The following is a 20,759-nucleotide window of genomic DNA, read 5'->3' on the forward strand; positions in this document are numbered from 1 at the left end:
CACTTCTGAGGTGTTAGTAAAAAAATTAATGTTTTCATACATACCACTAAAAATCAATACTTGGAAGGGATGCCCTAAACATGCCTCTTCCAGATACCAATTCGCAAACCCAATTTGTGATTTGATAACTGGCTACCAAAACGCAATTTGGGCTTTTGTACAAGTAAAAAAAACGCTTTTGCTATTGCAACCAGCCCAATTCTGTGAATCGAGCCGTTTGCCACCTCAAAAAAAGGTTTTCTACATATCGCTCATTGTTTGCTAAGTGTGAAAGTAGTCTACTGTGTGTTAAAAGTAAATGCAACAGGCAAGCCTACATAAGAACTCAGAGATTTATTTGCTGCTTCCTAATATGTCACCTGGACGTCAAGGGGCCTATTTACGAGCTAGTTTGCGTCACTCTTGCACCACACAACGTGGTGGAAGAGTGACGGAAACCTTAAATCAGATTTATGAAGGCAAGCAAGGCCACTCTGCGTGGCTCTGAGTGGCTCCAAAAATCTAGAGTAAGGGAAGGCATTGCATATCGCTGCTTTGCCTTATTCTGCAATAGTGCAATGCAGTAGCGGTCGGTGGTCGGCGTAGGTGCCGGGCGGTGATGTGGGGGGGGAGGGGCAGGGTGGTGGGTCGTAAACGATGGATTACGGCCGATTACAGGTAAGTAAACATATCAATAAATAAAACAAATGTTGTTGCGCGCACTGCATCCTCAAATGTGATTCAGTGCGGGCAACGAAATTTGTTTTATTTATTTATATGTGTATTTACCTGTAATCAGCCGTAATCCATAGTTTACTACCCCCCACCCTGCCCCTCCTACCTCCCCATGTCACCACCTGGCAGCTACTCCCACCACCGACCGCTACTGGTGCAAGGGTGCCTGGGTTGGCGCTAGGCTGCCAAAGGGCACCAGCACAGAGGAAAAGACAGACATATTGCCTTAAATACGGCACATTACTGCCATTTTCCTGACTAACTAATTAGGCCCCCAAGGGTTTAAACCTAGCTGATCCACTCCAACAGTTCATTCTTCTAAGGCTGAAACATTCAGGGTAGGCAAACTTGTTTTTTGCAAGCAGCTACTCGAACCATACATAGAATGACCTATCTTGCATCTTACGAGACAACTTTACTCACTTGCTATCTATTCCTTGTTGCTGTGTGAGAAAAGGTGAGCTAAAACTGCAATGAACTGCGCTGTACATGTCCTGTGTCAGTTGGAAAGATTGCTATGCATGCTGTCCCCTGGTTCTCGTGAAAACGTTTCTCTACACAAAAGAAAGTGCTTTGTTAACGGCTTTGTTAATGCTTGTATTTGCTAATGTCCATTTGTTAATTGCTAGCTCCACACAGTGACGTTTTTCCAGTTTGCCGAAATGCATGAATTGTTAGAGGCTCGGGCAAACTCCAAATAGCAACGAATTCTTTTTTAGCTACATTGGTTGTCCTCTAGTGCCCTCTCGTGGCTTTTTGTGGTAGCTCCGTAAACTGCATTAAGTCTATCAGCGGACCTTCCAGAGTGCTTAGGTATGGGGAAACAATGTGATAAGGACAATAGAAACTGAAGCATTTTTAGAACTTTTAAGTAACTTCAGTGGGTCTGGCCTGCATCACATATTTGCGCTTTTCCAAATAAAATCAGAAAGTAGGTGGGACACTACAAGACAACACGCAACACTTTATTAACCAATGAAGGTCTAAAAAAGGTTCAGAGATGTTAGAAACTACGGCTAAATCTGAGGTGCAAAAGTGGTACCATCAGATTAAATCATGTACGTATTTCTGTCCCCGAGCATTGGCTAACCATTGGCACCTCCTCGCCTTGCAGGTCAAGTGTGCACAATATTGGCCCACCATGGAAACTGGCACATTGAAGTTTGGAAACATCACTGTGGTGATTAAAGAAGAGAAGAAGTGTCCTGATTACATTATTCGTAAATTGCAAATCTCGAACGTAAGTGGTTTCTTATTTATTTGTCTGTTCATCTGTATTAATAGAATGTAGGGCTCGTGAGAAGGTGCCTTGCACATGGCAAATGGTTGTACTAGATTCGACTGTCGTGAAACTCATTAATGAGATTCCAAATTGAGGGTAATAATGGCCCCCGAGCTGGCATGCTTTGCACGCACAAAATGACCCCGCCCCCCATTATGAAGTCTCTGTAAATCCTAATTCGACCAGAAAAGGTTCTTTCAACCGAATTGAAAATTATAAAGTATGTAAGATTACCGCAAACAGATGATTTTGTTTAAACACGTTCGATAAGTCAAATGAGAGCTAACTTGGCAATCCAAAAAGAAGCGCTATACCACTGCCCTTAATCTTCTCTTGGGATAATCTCCAAGTAGGATGGCATTCTTGCATCCCAGAATCACCAATGCCTGTATTTCTCAGCCACTGTAATTCTCTTAGGGCCTCATTGATGAGGTATTGCCGTAGAGCAGCGCCGCAGGCCTTCCTGATGCACCGCCCAATGGAGAAGAAAAGGGCAAGAATGCTCCGTATCTATCAGATATAGTGCATTTCTGTCCTTTTCCACTGATCCCGCGCACAATGGTCAGCTGTGTGCCAACGCACGCAACTTTGCCCCATGGTGCAGGGGTGCCTGCATTGCGGGGATGATTTTTTTTGTGCAGAAAGGGAAACCTTCCTCATAAAAACAATCACAAGAGGTTTTTATCCTCTTTCTATGTGTGCTGCAAAAAGGAAAAACAAGGAGAAATTAAGTTATTTCTCCTCGTTGTGCCTCCCTTACGCCAGTGGCATATGTTTTTGGAGCTGCCTTAGATTCTGGGGCAGTATCAAAAAGCCATGGATGTTGCTGGGAACGCCCCCAGCTACACCCATTGCACGCCCCTTTATAACTTAGAAAACTGTATTAAAGGAAACAATATTTATGAGGTAGCATTAAGCCAAAAAATAGGCTTAGTGCTGCCTCGTAAATATGGAACAGGCTCCTGCACCATGGAATGTCACAGAAAGGGACATTCCGGCGGTGAAAGGGGCCTCATAAATGATGCCCCTAGTGTTTGGAATGATTCTAGAAATTTTTCAGGATTCTAGAGATTTTAAAAATGAGTACTGAAAGAACTTCCTGTAAAGGGAGTTATAAATAGCTACAATTTCTCAGTCATATACTTCACTTAGCTTGATGTCTGGTAGTTAAACTTCCCAGGTATATCATCCATTACCTACATTTCGGACATAAGGCCTCGTGCTGCTAGCCCAGCAAAGCATATTCATTCCTCTTCGGTCAATCTTCAAAAGACATATTGTAAATACACAAACATGGGTGCCCAACCTGCTTCTAGGCAGGTCGGATCCCTGGAACAATTTCAGAGTAATCATGAGAATGGAAATAGACTCCATGTACACTCATTGGGGCATATTACCAAGGAAGTGGTGGAGAGCGGCGTTAGCTGTCTTGGCTTAACGCCTCTCTCCGCCACTTCGGAAACGCCAGGCTGCACCATATTAACAAGGATATGGTGCATTCTGGCGTTTCTCCCTGCAATGGCGCTAAGTTATACAATTTAGCGCCAACACACGGCACCCTTGCACCAGAGAGCAAGGGTGTCTGCAAGGAGGGAGGCTTATTTATGTGTAGGAAGGAGTTCCTTCCTCCACATAAACAAACCTGAAATGCCATTTTGTAATTTTCGTGCAGCACGCAAGGAAGTTACAAAATGGCATTTCGAAAAACGGTTTGTTCATGTACAGGAAGGGACACCGTCCAGTACACGAACAAACCATGGCATTTTGCCTTTTTCATGTGTGCTGCACAAGGCAGCACACATGGAAAAAGCAAAAACACGGAGAAATAAAGCATTTCTCCTCATTTCGCCACCTTAAGACCAGGATTTTTCTGGTCTTAAGCTCGGCGCTGCCGCCTATTATCGCCAAACTTGATTATAGGTGGCAGCGTCAACTTCAATGGTGTTGTGGTGGAACGCCCACCACAACCCCCACTGCACGCCCCCTTTCACACTAAGTTTATCATGAAAGGGGCCCTATTATCAAGGCAGCGTTGTGACCCTTTCGCCACCACAATGTCACAAAAAGTGACATTGTGGTAGTAATAGGGGCTTGATAATATGCCCCATTGTATGGTAAATTATTGTGTGTGAATATCATGACAGTCTGGTAAGGAACCCGACTTCATTAACCTACATTGGCTACCACTGTTTTTGTGTTTTCTTCAGCTACTTTGGTCTAATGCGCCCCAAATGTCATTGTTTTCATGAATTTGTATATTGCAATTTAACTTGCTCAACCTCTTTTAGGCCCACTTATGGTAATATTACAGAAACATTGCACTGACTTGAGAATAGGGAAAATGTTTGCTGCCTATGTAATACGATGATAGGCAAACAGATTTAGGTTAACTCTACTTTTTCACGTTATTCAATCATGCCCCGATGTTTTATAGATTTACAATGATCTTATAGCTTTGAGAAACCTCGACCACTTCCTTAGTACACATTTTGTTACAAAATATTCTACTGTTGAAATTGTCCTGAGGATTTCATATGCTTTTCCAAAAAGAGAATGGCATAGGTCCATGCAACTGTAACCCTGGAAAAGGAAGGAGCCTTATGTATTGACTAGAGCCATAGACATCATATTCTCAAATGTTGAGCATTTCTCTCTCATCCCATTCTCTTCTATCCTATTCTCTTGATGTTCCTCTCCTCACCACCAACTCTCTGCTCCCTCATCAATCATCCAAATTCTTCAACTCTATCTTCTCTACCCATTCTCTGATCAATCCTATTTGCTCCCCTTTTTGACCTTTTTTCTTTCCGTCGTACCAACAACTTACCTTTCACCGCCCCACCTCCCTGTTCCTTTCCCCTACTTACTGACAGAATTATAACTTCACCACCACCTTATTCACTACCCCTTTGTGCCCTCTTCCCCCATTCTCTCATTCACTTCCCACCTATCTCTCTGCCCCAGCTCATGTTCTTCTTCCTCTTTACCCCCCCTTTCCCCCTCTCTCCATGAGCACCCTCTTTGACCCTTTTCCTTCTTTTCTTCACAATTTCTCATCTTCTCCTCCCAGCCTTCTCCACCATTCGGATCTGCCCTTCACCTTAACTTGCCTTATGTAGCACCTTTCTACCTTTTCATACTAGGTCACCCACTGGTTCTCCAATTCAGTTTCACACCCCTCCATTAAAAACCCTCCCACTCTCTATGCCACCTCGTGGAAAAGTGTGGCTCACTGGTTAGAGGAGGCAGACCTGGAAGCAGAGGTCAGCCCGGGACCAGGGTTCAATTCCCGGCTCGGCGGGGTCTTGAGTCCTAAATGTCCATGGACTTGACAATTCTCGCTCCGGTGCCTACTCGATTCACGGGTTCACACTCTGCGACTCTGGGCAATAGCTTGCATAATCTCCACAACGGCCCCTCGCGGCGGGATGCCTGTCTTTCACCTTGCGGATACCCTGCCGGGGTTATCTCACAGGGGAATACCAGGACGGGTTCCCTAAGCAAGCGCTTAGAAACCGCTCGGTGATTTGCGCTATATAAATTCCTGTACATTTACATTTACCTTTCTTACATCCTCACATCCCTTCTTCCAGTATCACACCATGGATGCAGCAGGAGGTGTGCATGGTCACAACAGCCAGCATTGAGTCATAGGACAAAGATCACCACTACTCACTCTTCTGAGATTGTGTACTGTCTGAGTATATCTAAGTAAGGATTATTGACCATTGTTGCTGAATGACCATACATAGGCGCGTCATTCGATCCCTTGGCTAGTTCGGATTTAAACGATAAAATTAATTTAATTTAAAGATTATTTTCATACTCAGTGGTTCTATATCTTCCACCCTTCTCTAGTAACAATAATTATAAGAATACTTGAACATTTGATGGTGAATATAGCTGAGATACATGTTCTCATAACATTTTGTTTGATCGCTCGTTGTATATTAAAATATTGATTATTTATAGCATCCCTGAGACCTATCTTCTTTTAGGCTACGTAGCAATGTCTTTAATTTCTTTTTCAATGCAATATTTTTGTAAAGTTTGATTGGTTCTAAAACCTTTCCATAGAATGTTGCTCTATGAGTAATTGCTCAAAGCACTGCTTTCATAGACCGTTGGTCCTGTGGTCTCTTATTGCTGCAATTAAATAGTCAAAATGATCAATGGAAATGGTTATCTTTCCTCCATCCACCATCCCACAATTCAATATTGCATATGTTTTGTCTAGACCCTATGTCACAAACACAGATTAACCTATTCTTTTTTTCAAAAACAAATGTGTAAATAAACAAAAAAAATATATACTTTACTGAAGGTTCAGACTTACATGTGAGTTACTTCTGCCGGTGAGAGGGTAGGCACCTTTTAAAGTTTAATTAAGTTCCAGGGCACAGCCCAGATTTTCATCCTGTTAGGGGGGAAAAACATTCCCTTCCACACCCAAGCGTGTTGTTCACTGTCTGAGATCACTACACATCTCACTCTAGGAGAGCCGTTAACAGCTATGTGACACTGAACACTGGCAGAAAGGCACATTTACCTTAGGCTAGAAAATGGCAAATTCCTAAAAGTAACCAATAACAAGGTGATGGATGGAATGCTCAAATTAATCTTAGTCACTGGCAATAGCTCATGCTGCATTCCAATCCATAATGTTTCGCTGACCATGCCACACCTAGTTTGAGTAATTAGGGCGAATCCAGTCCTGGGTTGCTTGTGGTCCAGTTCAGGGAGGACCTGGCCTGGCAGCCCAGGCTGGACTGTTCCCATTGAAACAGAGTCAAGACTAATTTGCATATGGCAGGGTACAAACTGAGGTGGTTTTGTATGCAATATAGTGTTGGACTGGGAAGCGGCCCAGAGTAATTACCGGTGGCTGAGGATAATTCAAGCATTGCATCCATCACTTTTTTGTATACTTTAGTGTAACGCCCTAAGAGGGATGTGCATGTCCAGATGTGGGTCCCGTGCACACTGTACCATGGGAACCAACCTATACCTGGCTCATGAGCCCTAACAAAGATGTAAGCGGTCTTGAGTTGTTTGCGTTTCAGTTTATGGAGGACTTCACCCGGCATTTCAGACTGGGCTTTTTTCAATTGGATCAGGGATCTAGACTGATGTGCATATGGCTGGGTCCATACTCAGGTGGCATGATGTGCAAAATAGGGATGGATTGGGATGCAGCTACGAATAACTACCAGTGGCAGAGATTAAGCATTCCATCTATCGCTTATTTGTATAATTTAACTTTGTAAAAGTGGCATTATCAAAATAGTAATTTCAAATCCGCACTTGAACATCAGATTGGATTTTAAATTACTATTAATTTTAGTCCTTGAACTATGGTTCTAGCTATTCGCAAACTGAAGTTATTAATTGTAAGATGTTATAATGTAACACACTGCTTTTCTATGGGAGAGCCTGCCTTGACGCAGTGAAAAACAAGTTTGGAGATTTTTCACTGCTAGGACATGTAAAACTTATGCACACAAGCCCTTCATTTTAGATACCATCCACCCTGAACTACAGGCATTTAGGGACTACCTTAAGCATTGAAAAATGGAAGGTTTGGGCCTGATTAAGGTTAAAGGTTTATTTTGCCAGGTCAAGTTAGCAGTTTTAAAACCACATTCCCAGGCTGCAGGAGCAGACCTAGAGTCATGTTTTCCCTTGGCACTCCAGTGGAGGCACACTAGATGCTGCAGTTCACTAGTGACATTTAACTTAGAGGACCTGGGTACACAAAGTACCAAATACAAACCAGCAAAAATTGTGTGTGGGGGGGGGGGGGGGATGGGAGTGAGGGGAGTGACCATGCAAAAAGGTCTTTTTCTTACAACAAGTATGTATTTTCAAGTGTAATTCCAAGTACCATAAGGCACGATTGAATATTAAAGTACTATATACTTGGCTATATTTTTGCTTCTAAGGATTTTTATGTCTTTTACATGTGGTTGTTTGGATTGTAGTGAGTATATTTGGTGTACCTGTGATTTCATACAGGGGGTGAATTTTTTGGTTTCCCAGAATTGGACTCGGTGGGCGGGATAGGGGAGTTGGTCACAAACAAAAAAAAGAGTAAAATACCCTTGCTATATTTACCATGTATTTACCATACAATGAATTTTGTTTCTTAAAGAAATATTTACATTAAATTGTTATCTTAATTTGTGTATTTTCCTGTTCATTAAAAATGTATTTTCTCAACTTTTAAAATTGATTGATTGATACACTGAACCATGAATATTTTCATCCTGCAAATAGCCAGGATTTCAGAGCCCCAGTCAAACGTATATTCCCCATTTGGGCACTCCCCTTCCCTTAGCAACTAGTCGATTTTCTATAACCTGGTGCTCTCGTGTGACCCATGGTGGCAGGGGAAGGCAGCTACATTCAAGTGCACTAAGTTTGGGCCAGCCTTGCCTATGTCCTGCGATCTCACTCCATCGCCGTGGGAGGGGTAGGTGCTGACAAGCGGTTGCCTCGAGCGTAGAAGGTAATTACCAAACAGCTCAGGCCCCACAAGGACAGTCTGTGGGGACCTTCCTCCAGGGATTGTGGAGCGGGCATCCACGCAGGACTCCTTCCTGCCTTGGTACTTTCGACCACGCAGGTTGTATATGGTACATCTGACAGCCCGGATAAGTTTTTTAAGTTTATGAGCACGCTAAGGTCCTGAAGAATTGCCTATACGGCATGAAACATGTTGACCACACCATAGGTGAGGGTTGAACGAAGCCCAACTACATCACTTTGAGCTTCGGTAGCCCTCCCTTCACTCTTTTAATAAGGCAGTTAGCCACACGAATAAAGTTGTCTGAGTGGACTATACTTACCTTTTTTAAATCACTCCTTCACGCTCACTACTTCACACCCCAAGCCCCTCACACGCACTCATCCACTGGCCAGGAACAAAAGAACTCCACCAAAGTGTAGCACTCCGTGCTACCCGTCAGGCATTGCACCGCCAGCCGGACGTTGGAGCACGAGGCCAATGATGAGACGAAACAACCATCAGGTAGGATGACAACAGTCGTCCAGATTTTTAGTTGTGTGAGGCATCCTAAGTTCCGATAAGGAATTCCTTGTATTCCCCGGTACACCCATACACATCCTTCAGTGAGAGAGACACTCTGTTAATCCTTATTCCTTTGGGGAACTTTGTACATTCTTTTGTTATTACTATGTATTTTCTTCTCAATAGGTTATCTGTGTCAAAAATACCTGTTATGCAATGTGTCTGATCTTTACAGAAAAACGAGAAGACACCTGAGCGAGATATCACTCACATTCAGTTCATCAGCTGGCCTGACCACGGTGTGCCCGATGACCCATACCTGCTTCTCAAGCTGCGCCGCAGGGTCACTGCTTTCAGCAACTTCTTCAGTGGCCCCATCGTTGTTCACTGCAGGTAAAGACATACTAATATATACAAATAAATAAATAGTAAAGACAACTATATCAATTTAACAGTCATCCTTTAATTTAGTGATGGATGTAAGGTGGACAAAAACCTTTTTTTACACAATGCACTGTCAATGGGGAACAGTCTTTAAGGGTAGGTTGTTGCTGAAACGGGGGAAGATAGCTTAGAACTGCAGGGCACTCCCACATTCAAATTTAGGTACGTAGTCATATGACAAATTAGAAACTTTAAAGGGAAATTTATGAAAAAGTGGCTCAGCTCAGCAAGTCACCTTGCTGCACTTCACTATGTCACTGGGAAAGGGCATGAATACACCATATTTAAGGCATGTAGAGCATTCCTAATTTTTACCTCTGTGATGGCGCATCAGGGTGAAAGGGTGTCTGCGTTACATGCAGAATTGTTTTTGCATAGGAAGGGACACCTTTCTGCATTGCTTAAAGGATTATTTTTGCACAGGAAGGGACACCTTCCTGCACAAAAACAATCCTGAGAGGCAGAAACAAGAAAAAATAAAGATATTTCTCCTCGTTACGCCTCTCCTGGGGTGGCATATCTTTTTGGTGCATTCCCAGGTTTACAAGGTCTTGTAAATCTGGGAAAACTTCAAAAACCATGGGAGTTGTGTGGGAACACCCGAGCAACTCCCATAGGATCGCTTTTCCAGGGCAGAGTGTAAGGCAGTGCTTTATCCCAAGGTTTTGGAGCCACTCAAAGCAGTGCAAAGTGGCTTTGCTTGGCTTCAAAAATCTGACCAAGAGTTTTGCATCACACATGTACCATGTTGTGTGCTGCAAACGTGACGCAATGCTCTCATAAATATGCCCCATAGTTCACATAGTGGTGGAATTAGCACAGATTATGTTCATGGCAACAGGCACTGTGCAACCGTGGAGCACCAAATTCTGTAGCAAATTGACTAAATTATGATGCACGTAAAGCCGAATTCTGGGGCATTCTATAGAAAGGTTCTCAATATTTTCATATTAATTTTGAAGAGCATTAATGCAAAAGCAAAAAAATAATAATTCCAAAATGGAATATACCTGTTACCTCCAGGTTGTTTTAGAATCTAGCGATTTTAATGAACAGATAACATCAATGTACAATAGCTCTACAATCTTTATAGAAACAAACTTGCATTATATTGACTTTTTCTTTATAGAGCTAAATCCTGACCGGAAGGTATTGCAGCACTTTACATGAGCACCAGTTACATTACACAAGGACACATTCATTTTTGTAGGGACTAGGAGATTAAGGGTCCAGTTTATGAAAAAGTCACACAATGCAACGCAATAAGTCATCTTGCTGCGCTGCACTGTATGACAGGGAGAGAGCAGAAATGCCCCATATTTATGGCAATACAGCACATTCCTACCTTTTCCTCTGCTCTGGTGCCTGTTTTGCAGCTCAGTGCCAATGCAGGCACCCTTGCACTTTGGTGCCAAGGTGCCTGCATTGCATGCAGGATTGTTTTTGTGCAGAAAGGGGCATCTGACTACACAAAAACAATCCTGAGAGGCACATGCATATTTCTATGAGTGCTGCAGAATGTAACACACATAGAATTAGGAAGAAACAAGGAGAAATAAAGATATTTATTTTTGTTACACCTCTCCTGGGAAGGGGTGTCTTTTTGGTGCATTATCATGTCTACCAGTCCTTGCAAATCGAGGAATGCAAGAAAAACCATGGGAACCCATGCAACACCCATGGAATGATTTCCCAGGGCATAGTAAGGCAACCAAGCGATTTGCACAGGCTTGTGTTACTCCAGATTTACGAAGACATTCAGGGCCATGCAAAGTGGCCTTACATAACTTCAGAAATCTGACTTAAGGTTCATGTCGCCCTTGCACCATGTTGCGTTGTGCAAGTGCTATGCAAACCAACTTGTAAATAGGCCCCAAAGTGATTTGGCCAGAATCACAGGATGTTGAGCCGATGCTAAGACTCAAACCTGGCTCCCCAGTTCAAAGGTTTTCAGATCTGACTGTTACGACCCATCCTCTCCCCATTGATCATTACACCCATGGCCAAGCCTCACCACGTCTGTCTCAGATAAGGACCCTCATGGCAGCAATCCTGAGGTACAGCTATCAGGAACAAGGTCTAGAGGCATGTCCAGGCCCGGACTGGCCATAGCGGGCACCGGGCATTCCCCCGGTGCGCCGCAAGGGTGGGGGCTGGTTTCGAGCTCCTGGGGGCCGATTTTGTTACAGGGACGATTTTGCAGCATAGCTAAAAAATCGGCCCTGCAACAAAATCGGCCGAAAACCGGCCCTAGCAAAGCGCTCGGCGGCACCTCCATCCCCCCGAGTGGGGAGGGGGGGGGGGGGCGGCCGATCACTTTGCCAGGGCCGGTTTTGGTTCCCAGTCCGGCCCTGGGCATGTCTTTCACCTCCAACCACCTAAACCCACATGAGGGATACCGCAAAAAAGGCACCATAAAGTGTGCCAAAAGTATGTTTTCTCAGTTTGTCCACCAGAGTGCACATAGGTGTCTGCACATTCCCATAGCTAAAGAAGGCTGCAAATTAGGGAATGATACCCAGAATTGTCTCAATAAAGAGCTGTCTTCCCTCTTCATTATTTGCAAAAGGATGCTGTCTCTCCAGCCATAGAAGCCTAGGTTAGCCTAGGTTGAATGTTGTTAAAGACTGGACATTTAGAAATACAGTCACATTAGTATTTAGGCAGATTTATCTCTGACCATTCGTCCTTAGTGTTTGAATATGCTGAATGTAACGACTCTCCACGCATACCTATGTAGCTGTTAAATCTCAAGGCTCTACAAGATGCTACTTTTAACTTGGAGATTCAGGAAGTGATTAGTACATATTTCGAAAGCAACTGAGCAGTCACTGGATTAATAGCGAATGAGTGGGAAGCAATGCAGGTTGTGGTCTGGGGGGACTGTCTGGGAAAGATGCACGGGGTGAGCCAGCAGCTCAGTCTGGAGCAGATCTGACTTGAGTCACTATTGGTCCAGTTGCAGAAAAATAAATGTCGGACCCTGGAATGAAATAAGAATGAGTAGAGATGAAATGTAAAATAGCTGAGAACCTGGATGCCACAAATAAATTGACCCCTAAAGCACATAGGCAGAGACTCCACAGAGATGGCGACCGAGCTCTTTGCCAGGGCCAGTTTTGGTTCCCAGTCCGGCCCTGATGAAAGGACAAGGTCCAGTATAGACAGGGTCTTGGTGACACTCAATATTGAAAAAGCATTCGATACACTAAATTGAGAATATATGTTTACTGTGATTCAATGCATGGGAGTGGATCTGGTCTTTTAAGAGGTGGAATAAACTTTTATAAACGGATCCTGTGTTGAGGGTGAGATCTAGAGATGTTGCATCAGTCCCATGGAATGTGGGATGGGGAGCCAGATCGGGTTGTCCTCTTTCATCCTTTTTGTTTGCCCAGGCAATCAAACCCTTGGCCATCAGACTAGGAACAGTACTAAGTGACTGGGGCTTAGTAACTGTGAACGTGGTACACGTAGTGCCACGATATGTGGATGACTTACTAGTGTACTTTCAGCAGCCAAGAACATCACTGCTTATGTTGATGAGATAAATTGTGAGATTCGTGCATAGGTCTGGACTGAGCGTTAATTAATAGGAAAAAAACACTGTTTTTCCATCTGGGGTCCTTACAGGAGGTGACACGGGAATACCTTCCTCAAGTGGAGCTTAGATGGAAGACAGATGATACGCGAGAGAAGCAATACAATTACAATATGGACAGAGTGTTGTGAGGACTCAGGGATTAGATGCCCCTCTAGAATTTCCTGCTGCTGTCTATCATGAGCCAAATAGCACTTGCCCAGATGGCAATGCTCCCAAAGTACCTTTATTTTTTAGGGAATGCATTCTGTCTACTGCTGAAATCCACCTTTAAAGAATTGGTTAGCTCCTAATTTCGCTGGTGTGGGCAGGTAAAAGAAGCAAAGTGAAATTATAAGTGCTTAAAAGAGACAGACAGGAAGGTGGATGGGATTGCCCAATATAGAATTATACTATTTAGCAGCACAGTTGCAGTGGTGGGAAGAGATAGATAATTGAGAGTAAAGATTATTATGCTGCACACTTGCGGTGGCCATCTACCGACCATGATCATGAGGGGCAGAGGCACATTACGGCAGACTTCGCTGTATGGGAAGGCTTGGTAAAAAGAGTTCTGAGAGGATCTCCCTCACTGGAGATATGGTGGTTGCAACCAATTCATAATACATTGTAGGACATGTCTGTGGCCCAATTTATAATCTGTGAGGAAAACAGAGAGACATTTGGGATTGGTGAGTTGCAGTTCCTTCAATATGCCAAATTAACTGGTACAGCTAGAGGCATCTTACTGCAAAGTTATGAACACTTTTGCTATCCTCGAGGATTTGCTGGTGATGGGTCAGAATCGACGGGTGGTCTCACAGGTATACCCATCTCTAAAACAAGATAGAAGGGACAACCATTAGCGGTTAGACAACACTGGCAGATTTGGAGTGGGAGATAGCTTGTGCTCTTGTGCAAGAGTTCTCTAGCAAAGGAGTCTTTAATTCAACGTTCTGTACTGCACCAACCTCATGCCAGTTAAATTGCATGAAATGTACTCACATCTGCCAGGTATTTGCAATAGGTGCCGGCGACAGAGGTTTCCTTTCATCATGTTACATAGTCATGTAGCATCCTACAGCACTATTAGGATGAGATTATTTCCAAGGTGAGGAGGGTGACAGGGATATGTTTGGAGACCTCAGCTAGACAATGTCTGGTGGGCATTCTACCAAAATCCAAGAATAAAAACGTCCAGTGGAAATTTGCGCTCCTGGTCTTAGTATTGGGCAAGCGCAACATAGCAATAGAAGTGAGACGCCCAAGACACCGATGGGTACCCCAATGGAATAAAGATGCGTTGGAGTGGACTTTGGCTGAGGAAATTAGTATCCGTGAAGTTGGAATGGATGCATTGACCCCACAGGACCTGCAATCCAAATTGATGACTGATTTTTTGGGACGAGGCGAAGCGTGAGGAACTGAGAGTCCTGGCAAATAACCTGTTGGCGTTACTGTAGGGAAATTGTTGATCAGCGCATCCTTTTTTTTAATGACAGACCCAGCATATATAAATGTCACAACTGAGGTCAAGGGTCGAACTTGAAATCAAGTAAAGTATGATATTGTAATGAAAGGAACTGGAAGCGAAGGGGAGACACTTCAATAAGCATACTATAAAAAAAGTAAATGTTGTAAAGGAGAAGTTTTATTCATATATATTTGTGATATCAGTTGCTTACAATCAGCGTACATTGTTTGAAGAGTTTATAAAAAAAAAAAAAACACGTGAGAGGCTTTTCTAGGGTGCGGGTCCAAAACTTCATATAAGAACCCTCTGATCCCTTCTTTTTGTAAGCATAACAAATGTGTCCTCGAGGAAAGAAGAAAACACAACAGCTCCAGAATCTAGCACCATCTATTGCTAGACTGTGTTAGATGCTATATCATTAATAAAGTGTACGTTTCCTTTAAAAATCTAGGGCCTCATTTATGAAGGCCTTGCGCCACTTTTGCGTCACTTTTTCCCATTTTAAAAGTGACGCAAAAGTGGCGCAAGACCTTCATAAATAAGGCCCCTAGTATCTACAGATAAAAGAAGAGCGCCTTTTTTACAAGAGTACCAGAAAAATGCATGTCTCGTAGATAATGCCCATTGTGCACCCCCTGTTTTCCCTCTAACTTACACTGTTGTCTTGACCAGCCAAGATGTTTGAAGACAAACATTGTTCCTCAGTTTACATACCACCATCACACAGCTCATGCAAGGCTGGGTCGCTTTGACCTCGTTCAGCCTTCTGGAATATTAATATCGATGCTGGCAAAAGGCAACATCTTTGGAATCATGATTCATAATTCTCTTTAGTATTGTGGCTTAGGTGCCAAGAAGTCGTTATGCAAAGTCAGCCAAGCAAAGTAAATCCTGTGCGAGGAGAAATATAAAAATAAAAATAAAGCAAATCAAAAAGAAGAAAAATAAATGTACCAATAAATTTGTTCCGTGAAATCCACACAAATTAAAAATGATGTATGTATGGTTATCCTTACAAATTACTTCTCCTGTCACCGTACGCCAAAATGAAAGGATACAGGAGTTGATTCAAAGTCTATTTTAGATTTCGTTATGCTTATTTTATATACCATCTGAATGGTCCACAGTGTGGGGTGCTTCTTCTTGTCCTCCTACATGATATGTGTGGTTCACTATGTCGTCTTTTCGTCACCATGTGATCAATGCCTCCTATTCTATAGAGCGATAGAGTTGGTGCCACTTAGGGTTTGCATTACTGTGAAAGAGAAAGATCTTCAGCTTTGGAAAGAGACACTTATGCAAAGAAATTGACGCCCTTTAATATCAATTGTTACAATGCATTGTTTAATTACCAGCCCAAAGTGAGTGATTGCTGGTCGTTTAGCTTAGTAATTAATCTTTGAAAATCTTCCAGTGCAATATAGTGGTTTAAAAACAACTTACTATAAATTGGTTGGTGTCTTTTAACTCGATTGTCTTTTAAATGTTTTCAGTGCTGGTGTTGGGCGCACAGGGACTTATATATCGATTGATGCAATGATGGAGGGTTTGGATAGTGAGAACAGAGTCGATGTTTATGGGTTTGTTGTGAGTTTGCGCCGGCAGCGCTGCCTCATGGTTCAAGTTGAGGTAAGTTCTCAGACACATATTGCATGCATTTTTGGATTGTTTATTTTAATTTTTTTAAATATCTCATTTTATGCTTTCTTCATTCTGAAGGTTATACTGAGCCCTGAGGGTGAATATTATTGATGTTAGCTTGCTTAGCACTTGGCATTACTACCCGTTTTCCGCAGCCCAGCTTGTTGGTTGTGTGCATGTTGTGTTTTTCAATTCCAAAGTTTATTCAGTTTTCTAAAAACAATTTACAATGAACATATTAAGGGTGGCATTCCAATTTGGAAAATTGTTTTACATTTTTCAGTAACATTGAAATGCACTCATTTAATTGTATTTTACAGTGTGACTGGGAAATATGGCTCCAGGTGCATCAGTGTAGCCTCTCTGACTGTTGGTTAAAGTCCTGCACTAATACCTGGCAGAGGAAAGAGCTCTGCTGGGTGTGAAACCACACCTGAAACCATTAAAAAAGTAATTCTCGATTTGTAGCCCACAGGGCTGGGTGCTTAATATATAAAAGTGTGACATACTAAATCTTAAGAAAGATGCGTTCTTACTGTTAAGATAGACAAGAAGGGTTTTTATTGTACAAGGAAAAGGGGCATTTATGCCTGACGCTGACTATATGGTATTGTTCGTAGTCCTGATCAGGAAAATGCTAAAAACTTCAATAAAGGTTTCTTTGTACTAATTATCCAAAATCAATTTCTATGGTGTAAGTGGAGTTTGAGGAGGAGTGAAAAACATCTAAGCTAGTAGAACAACGGAGCTTCTTCCTGGGACATGGGGCTAGGAGGAGTAGTCAATGCCACCTAACCGGGAATGCCGCAGTTGGGAGGAGACAGGCACCCATTGGCAGACATAGGGTCAAAGCTGAGGCCAGGCTTTTGCACGCCTATGTCAATAAGGGCTTACGTGGAGGAGGTTTTTGAACCAGTGATCGCTCTAAGTCATTCCTCTCTGTTCCCAGAGGTGGGGGGGAGACTCTTCTCTTCTTTTTTATCGCCGCCCATCACCGGATTTTATCGCTGAGATAACGTGCTATTAGCAACGTTCATCTCAAAAGCGATAAAATTCCCGGCGATAGCGGCAAAATCTGTGATTATCGCTGAGAATACAGCGATATTCACGCATTATGGCTAACAGGGTCTTAACCATTATATCCACCTCCCATTGGATATAATGGCTAAGAACTGGTCTGAGCAGGCGTTAGTTTTTGGAGATATTCCCGCTTAGCGTGAATATTTCCATTGCTACGCCTGTGTTGGTAATAGGCGAAATCGATGTTAGCGACTGCTTTCAGTCGCTAACAGGTTCGGTAGGCCCACTTTGCATGTCATTAGCGATAAATATTGCTGACATGCAAAGCGGGCCCCAAACTGCTCGCTATTGTCTACAAGCTGTCGCTAACTGCTGTTAGAGACAGCTTGCTAATAGGGTGATAGAATTATCGCTGCTTAGCGGACGAAAACTTCCGCTAAATCGGTGATAATTTTCTATCGCCCCCCTTGATAATATGCCCCTAAGTACCTGTGAAGAGGACTAAAGTATATCGCGCTCTGCACCTGAACATATGCCCGAAAAGCGTTTTTGTGTGGTCAGCTGGCTGACGTCTTGTATTTCTTCAGGGAAACAAAAGGCTGAAGAAGGGCCCATTATGGGTGAGAAAAACAGTTGTCCAGTGGAAAGTGGACTGCATTGGACTGTATAGATGCACTGGCTGGAAAGAGATCCGGACACCAGGATGCTTTCATGGAAGTCCTGGGCTGTGGGAGAGACCAAGGGTGAATTTAGGATTTTTTATTGTAAGTGGAAGCAAAAGCAGAGAGGTCTACTCCACCTTTGCAGCTGAGACAGGAACCCATCATAAGACTACCAGGAAAGATAAAAGCGTTTGAGCTTACGAGCCTGGTCTATAACTGAATCCGACAATGCGCTGCCATCATCTAAGAATCATGAATGCTTTTCTGATCATTTTTCCGCTCAGTAGTCTTTGATGCTAGAGTCCTCTCCTGCGTACACTTTCAATAGGGCTAAAACTGACTTTTAGGTGTGGAGCTACTCACTGAGGAAACACCAAGAATAAATGTTAATGTACAGGCGAACCCATCTGTGGCACTTTACTATGAACAAGGATTGAAAACATTCCAAAAACTAAAGATTAGTCTACTTTAGATGCCAAGTATATATTGCAATACAGACAGCCTGCCCATTGTTTATCTAATAAACGTGGCACACGGAGTGTGACGTTACACATGTTATCCATTAAATCTTAACGAAAACATGGGGAAATTACAAGGGAGTAATATCTGGCCTAAATAGTCTACTAAGGTTTATTCACATTTTCTCCTCCTTACAACAGCAAGGACTACTGAGGTGAAAATACTCCACAAAAGATTGGTTCAATATATTAACATTATACAACAAATATATAAGGAAAGTGAGATTGAAGTTCCTCTATTTTATCATTCCACAATGAATGTTGGAGGTGTAAAGAACCTAGATGTGACAGTTTACGTTTTCTCTGGCATTGCTCCACTTTCCAAATCTATTGGACTGATGTCTGGCACCAACTAGACAATATGTTACACTCACACATACATCATCAGCCCCTCTAGCGCTACTGTAAGATATTACCTGATGTAAGTAGTTTCAGTGTGTAGAAGCAGATGGCTAGCACCTGCACTTGCAACAGCCAATCTATGTATTTTACCACACTGGCAAACTTTATCTATACAAACACTTGCGGAATGAATGTCAGAGATGAGCTGGCTAGCTTCATGGAGATAGTCATCTACACAGTAAATGACCAAATATACAGATTGAGTAGCCATGGACATCATATCTGATCAGCGAGCAAGATAATACCGATTAATGTCTTTGACTCCATGTAATTATAATTTATAAATAAGCCTGGCCCATGTTTGAAGGACACTTCAACTTTGAGTTATCATCAGTCTTACAGACTATTCTATCAATGACACTAGAACAATCCCTGAAGGGATTTTCCTAGAAGGCTATTTATTTATGGTAATGGGGAAGATGAATGGAAGGAACACACAAATCTATCATAGAAAGCCAAGAATAATGCACAGGGTGATTCTATATTAGAAGTAGTGTGGCTCACTGGTTAGAGGCGGCAGACCCGAGAGCAGAGGACGGCCCGGGACCAGTGTTCGATTCCCGGCGCGGCAGGTTTCTGGACCAGGGTCAGCGGACTCGATAATTCTCTCGCCTCGGTGCCCACTCTGATCAGCGATCACACTCGGCAACTCTGGGCATTAGCTTGCCTCATCTTCACTAACGGCCCCACCAGACCGCCGGGGATGCCTGGTCTCACCCTGGAGATACCCAGTAAGGGACCATCTCTCAGGGAAGCCAGGAAGGGTTTCGCAGCGGTCGAAGCGCCTTGGGACCCTCCGGGTAAGTAGTGCGCTATATAAATGCCTATACATACATACATACATACATACATATATTGCAAGGGCTCAAGAAGTTGTGGGGAAGACAATTGCACTAAGGTGATTGTTGCACTAGGGGTCATGAGGGGTACTTTCAGTTGGAGTTTATCTTTATGTTGCCTGCTGTTTTCAAATGTATTGTTTTCATTGCTCATTATATGTTCAAAGAAAATATGACTCTATATGCTAACTTGTAAATCATTTCATTTACTTTACCACAAACACTCCTTTTATATCTTGGTACTTTTTGTGAACCTTAAACATGTCTCAACTCTGCTTACTAGATACACTTCATTGTTAATATTTGTTGATAAACAAACTTTATTGAATATGTTTTGTAGAACTAACAAAAATGATCTATAAAGAATTATTGCCCCAAAAAAATAACACTATTAATATTTAAGGTTTATAATACCATTGCTTCTACAGTCATTTTCTGACGTAAAACTTAAAAACAAATTATATCTGTGGTTCCCTTAACTGACTTTTATAACTTTGTGTTTCATTTTGCCTGTTGATTTCTTCTAATGTTTGTATATTGGACTTCATATTTTATTGTATTACTCCTTGAATTTAACATTCTTCTGCATAGTTTGAAACTAATATGCATTTTTCCAGAGAAAAGGCTACTGTTTGTGCCATAGCTACCAGTAATTGAGCAAGGTTTTATTAGTGAACAGCGTTGTAACCCAGCAAGGCATTGTCTAATTAAGTTGACGAAGCATTCTCCTAACAAATTTAGAATGTATTTTCTCACATATACTAAAAACTATTTCTAAAGAAAATATCAATTTTTATACATTTTTAAATTGAACAATGGTGTTTAGGAATTGGCAAGTTTAATCCACTCAAAGGCAAACAAGTTAGGTATCGTTTTCAAATTATTTATGCCGTTTACTGCGACCCACCCCGAACCAAGAGACAATGTAAAATACTAAATAAATGGGTTTGTATAAATACAATCCATTGGGGAAAAGAATAAACTGAGCATGTTTAAAAGTTTATAAACCGTGACAAAAGCGCAGATTTGGGAGATTTTCACCCCAATTTGCAAAACAAATTAAGGAATTGCCCAGTCAATCAATTCTTATTGCCATCCACCCAATTTAAAATTTAAAAAGGAGAGCTACAGCACAAGGGACATGTGGGCTAGG

The 20,759-nt window shown here is 42.4% G+C and overlaps 1 protein-coding gene across 4 annotated transcripts in view; it reads left to right on the top strand.

Annotated features, from left to right (window-relative positions):
• PTPRC (protein tyrosine phosphatase receptor type C) overlaps positions 1 to 20,759 on the top strand; it is a 644,370-nt gene that overhangs the window by 582,750 nt on the left and 40,861 nt on the right. For all 4 annotated transcript variants that reach the window (XM_086957682.1, XM_086957664.1, XM_086957674.1 and 1 more), the window contains 3 exons: positions 1,829 to 1,954; positions 9,262 to 9,419; positions 16,018 to 16,153. In XM_086957682.1, coding sequence (XP_086813808.1) covers positions 1,829 to 1,954; positions 9,262 to 9,419; positions 16,018 to 16,153 — 420 coding nt within the window. The remainder of the gene's footprint in view (positions 1 to 1,828; positions 1,955 to 9,261; positions 9,420 to 16,017; positions 16,154 to 20,759) is intronic.

This window comes from Lissotriton vulgaris, chromosome 1_1 (genome assembly GCF_964263255.1).
Source record: "Lissotriton vulgaris chromosome 1_1, aLisVul1.2, whole genome shotgun sequence".
Lineage (NCBI taxonomy): Eukaryota > Metazoa > Chordata > Amphibia > Caudata > Salamandridae > Lissotriton > Lissotriton vulgaris.